This window comes from Mus caroli, chromosome 5 (assembly GCF_900094665.2).
Source record: "Mus caroli chromosome 5, CAROLI_EIJ_v1.1, whole genome shotgun sequence".
NCBI lineage: Eukaryota > Metazoa > Chordata > Mammalia > Rodentia > Muridae > Mus > Mus caroli.
This window is the reverse complement of record NC_034574.1, coordinates 65,952,725-65,956,507: the sequence shown is the minus strand read 5'-3', so window position 1 is coordinate 65,956,507 and position 3,783 is coordinate 65,952,725. Positions and strand designations below refer to the sequence as shown.

The 3,783-nt window shown below is 50.9% G+C and overlaps 1 protein-coding gene across 1 annotated transcript in view; it reads right to left on the bottom strand.

Moving 5' to 3' along the window:
• Window positions 1-2,102, bottom strand: part of LOC110294865 (sodium/bile acid cotransporter 4) — a 6,958-nt gene extending 4,856 nt beyond the window's left edge. The window contains exons 1-2 of the mRNA XM_021163349.2: window positions 1,449-2,102; window positions 527-737 (exon numbers count right to left, since the gene is read on the bottom strand). Coding sequence (XP_021019008.1) covers window positions 527-737; window positions 1,449-2,038 — 801 coding nt within the window. The 5' untranslated portion in view covers window positions 2,039-2,102. The remainder of the gene's footprint in view (window positions 1-526; window positions 738-1,448) is intronic.
• Window positions 2,103-3,783: the final 1,681 nt, after the last annotated feature.

The following is a 3,783-nucleotide window of genomic DNA, read 5'->3' as shown; positions in this document are numbered from 1 at the left end:
CTTGCCATTTTGTGGTTTTGTTTGTTTGTTTTGAGACATAGTCTCACTATGTAGCTCCTGTCCGGGAACTCACTATGCAGACCAGACTGGCCCTGAACTCGGTGATCTGCCTGCTTCTGCCTCCCAAGTGCTTGGATTACAAGCATGTGGCTCTGTACCCTGCTAATGTTTGCCATTTGACCACACTGTGCCCCCATGAGTGGTTACTAATTGTTCATTTTCAGAGGTCTCACCACCTACCAGGTAGAAGTTGAGACAGGGTCTTGCTTTGTAGTCCAGGCTGGTTTCAAACTCCAGACCCTCGGTGGCTCAGCCCTTCTGCACCGGGATTACCACCTGCATCATTATTCCCAACTTGAGCTGTGACTTAAGTAGAGATACTCCCCTAGGAATTTCCCACTTCAGACATTAGGCTTGCCGTATACATCTAAGTATGTCCCTGAAAGGCCTTTGTATCCTTCCCTGCTTTCCAAACCTTCTAGCACTTCTGCCAGTCTTCAGAGACCAGACTCTAGGAAGAGCCTACCTTCACGATGTAGTCAGCCACCCGGTTGTATTTGTAGCGAATGAAGACGCCTAGCCCAATAGGGATGAGAGTGCTGCAGAGAGTCAGGGTGACTGCCCCTAGGGGGAGTAATTGCACCAGAGGGGTATTGATCCAGGCACGGCTGTAGATCCAGAGGCAGAGGGGCATCAACACAAGGGCCAGGAGTGTGGAGGAAATGGTCATGATGATGCTGCAAAAAGGTATGAGCAGAAGTCAGAAAGGGATTTAAGCCAGAGTCAGCCATGTCTTTCCTTACCTGTTACAAAGCCCCCGGAAGGGAGGTGGTAACACTGCAAGCCTTCGGGTTGAAGTCTGCAGAGAATTTATTTTATCATGTCTCAATAGAAACAGGAATTCCAGGCAAGACAATGACCTAGGATGCAGGACCCAGGACAGCTGCCCTGGGCGTCCTGAAGCCTGGAAACTGGGTAACTGAGAGGATGCGAAGGAAAGAAACCTTTTTTCTTTTAACCCTACCCTACCAAATAGCCTGCAGCGCGGAAGCTGGCAAAGCGACTTGTTGGATGAAACTCGATTATGTTGCACTCTCAAGATTACTTTCCTTATGGGACTACAGTCCTGATTTGGTTTTTTTGCATTTCCTTCGAGTCCTAGCTTCTGACTTCTCCCTTCTCTTTGCCCTCCTGGAGACATGAGTTAAGACCTTGTCTCTCCGGGAGGGGCTGTGTGTGACATCCCAGGGCCTTTAAGCAGCTAGTTTCTAGTCTAGATCTTCCCCCACTGACACACAATCTTTAAACGTCCGCCAGGATTTCAAAGCCAAGCCTCCATATCCCCATCCCCACCCCATCCATCCCTCCTCAGGGCTTCACCCAAAGAACTCCAACACACCCCTCTCTTGCTGTGAATTTTATGGGTTGGGGTGAGAAAGAGGCCATACCTGAGGTTCATGTCGCCGTCCACCAGCAGGGACATGAGATTGGAGAGATTTCCACCAGGACAGCAGCCACATAGGAGTACGGCCACCGCGGCCACCTCATCCAGCTTGAAGATGAGGGCCAGCAAGAAGGCTAGCAGCGGCAAGAAGCCGAACTGGCAGAGCGCAGCCAGCAGAGCGCCCACGGGCCGCCGGACGTGCGCCCCGAAGTGGTTCACGTCCACGGTACAGCCCAGACCCAGCATGGTGATGCACAAGGCGGCACCCACAAACACGTTCAGCCCGTGGTTGAGCGGCGTGTCCCAGAATGGGGGCTCGTGGGGGATCCAGGGCCGGGGGAAAGCGGAGGAGCCCTGGCCAGCCACGCCGACCGTGAGGCTGCTGCTCGTGGGCTCTGGAGTCGGGGTCGCCTCGGGGCTAAAGCCGATGCTCGGACTCGGAGCGAGGCTGAGCCCGGGACCAGGACTAGAGGTGACATCGAGAGGCGAGAGGGTGCTGGCGCTCGGGCTGCTGGCGTTGGGAGACAGGGTGAGGTTGTCAGGCAGCAGCGAGGACGGGGTAAGGAGCAGGGTGGTGTTGTCCAGGCCGTCCATGGCGCTGTCGCCGAGGCGCGGTCTGCAGGGGCTGTCCCTGGCCACACCTCCTCCCTCGGTCCTGTGGTCCCTTTTACCTGTCTGTCTGGTCAAGCGTCCCCGCGGCGTCGGTGCGGCGGACCGGTCGTAGCTCCGGTGTGCATGCTGCCCCGCAGCTGGCACTGAGTGCCGCGCGGCCCTGTCGCCGCCCGCCCGCACCGCAGGCCCCGCCCTGCAGCTCGGTCCCCCTCCTTTTAATCACAGCTAAGTGGTTCTGTACCAGTGCAGCCAGGGGCGGAACAAAGGCCCAACAAAGCCCAAGAGGGCGGAGAAGACCAACCAGGCCTGGCTACCCATCAAATTCTCTGATGGTCCTGCCTCTTTTTCTTTTGAAAATAATTTTTCTAGTTCAAATGTTAAATTTGAACATAAAGTCCCATGTGAGGTTTGGATAGATGTATAAGCTTGTCAAGTCATATTGAATGTAGCTACTTCAACATTTATATGATTTTTTTTTTTAATGATGAAAACATTTCCAATGCTTTCGCCTAGCAGTACACAATTATCTTTAGTCAGGCTGCCCAGCAGCTGCACACCAGAACTCGGCCTCTTTGGTAATGAAATTTAGAGGGCCAGACTCATCGAATGGAGAAAAAGAAGCTCATCTATGTATATATAAGTCATGTATATAAATAGCTTAAATAGCCCGCAGCCCTACCCATAGAGGCACCAGGCTTCATGTGAGCCGGTCTAAAAGCAGCACGTGGCTTAAATTCGCAAACGAAAGTGTTAAGCCTTTATGTCCAGTCTAAGAGTTAAAAAACAATAATACTGATCATGGTTTTTTGAGCCTGGTGCTATTTCAGAGCCAGGGCAAACCCATGGGCTCTATACTCTGTCTGCAAATTCTATTTCATTTGTATTGATACATTGCAATTGTACATATCTATTGTGGGTGGCATAGCATTTTAATCATATACACAATGCTAATGATCAGATGAGAGCCATTGGCACACATTTGCATTGTCTCTGCTTGGGAAACTTGAATCCTCCTAGGCCCTGTATTGAAAATATTCAATCACTTGTTGCCAGTTACCCTTCTGGGTCATACCTGACTCTTACAGTTGGAGGCAGGACACCCCCACTTCCCCATACGAAGCTCCTAAGTACCTGGCTCGATCTCCACCTTGTTGTGAAGCTGGGCTGAGAAAAGTCTTGATGAAAACAATGAATGTTAAGGGTGTTGTGGTCAGCTTTCACTGCAAACGCCCGTTCTAACTAACTAGGTAGTATAGACTTTGGGTCTGGTTTGTTTTGGTGTGTGAAGTTTTATTTGTTCACAAGGATTTATACATATACATACACATATATAAAACAAGGTTTATAATGTTGTTACAAATTTAAAGGAGTCAATGGCAGGTGGGGAGAAGACATTTCCGTGGTCACAGATTTATGAAGTGTCGTGAGTAGAGTCTCAGCACTGGGATCAGAGGACTGGACAGAAACGAAGTATGGAGAGGCTTGCCCGCAGACAGGCTAATCCCACACAAATCACCTCAGAGTCTACCGGAACAGAGCCTCAGCAGTGTGAAGCCCATCACTCCATACACGTCAGAGGAAAGGAACTTCTCTCCACAGAGTGTATCTCCTAAGGAGGTGGGAATGTCCCTGGAGTAATTACAGCAGTGACAGCCAGTTGACAGCCAGCATGGGAATGTCTAGCCTACAGTCAGAGCCCAGGCTGTTCTTGCTGAGCAAAACCAAGA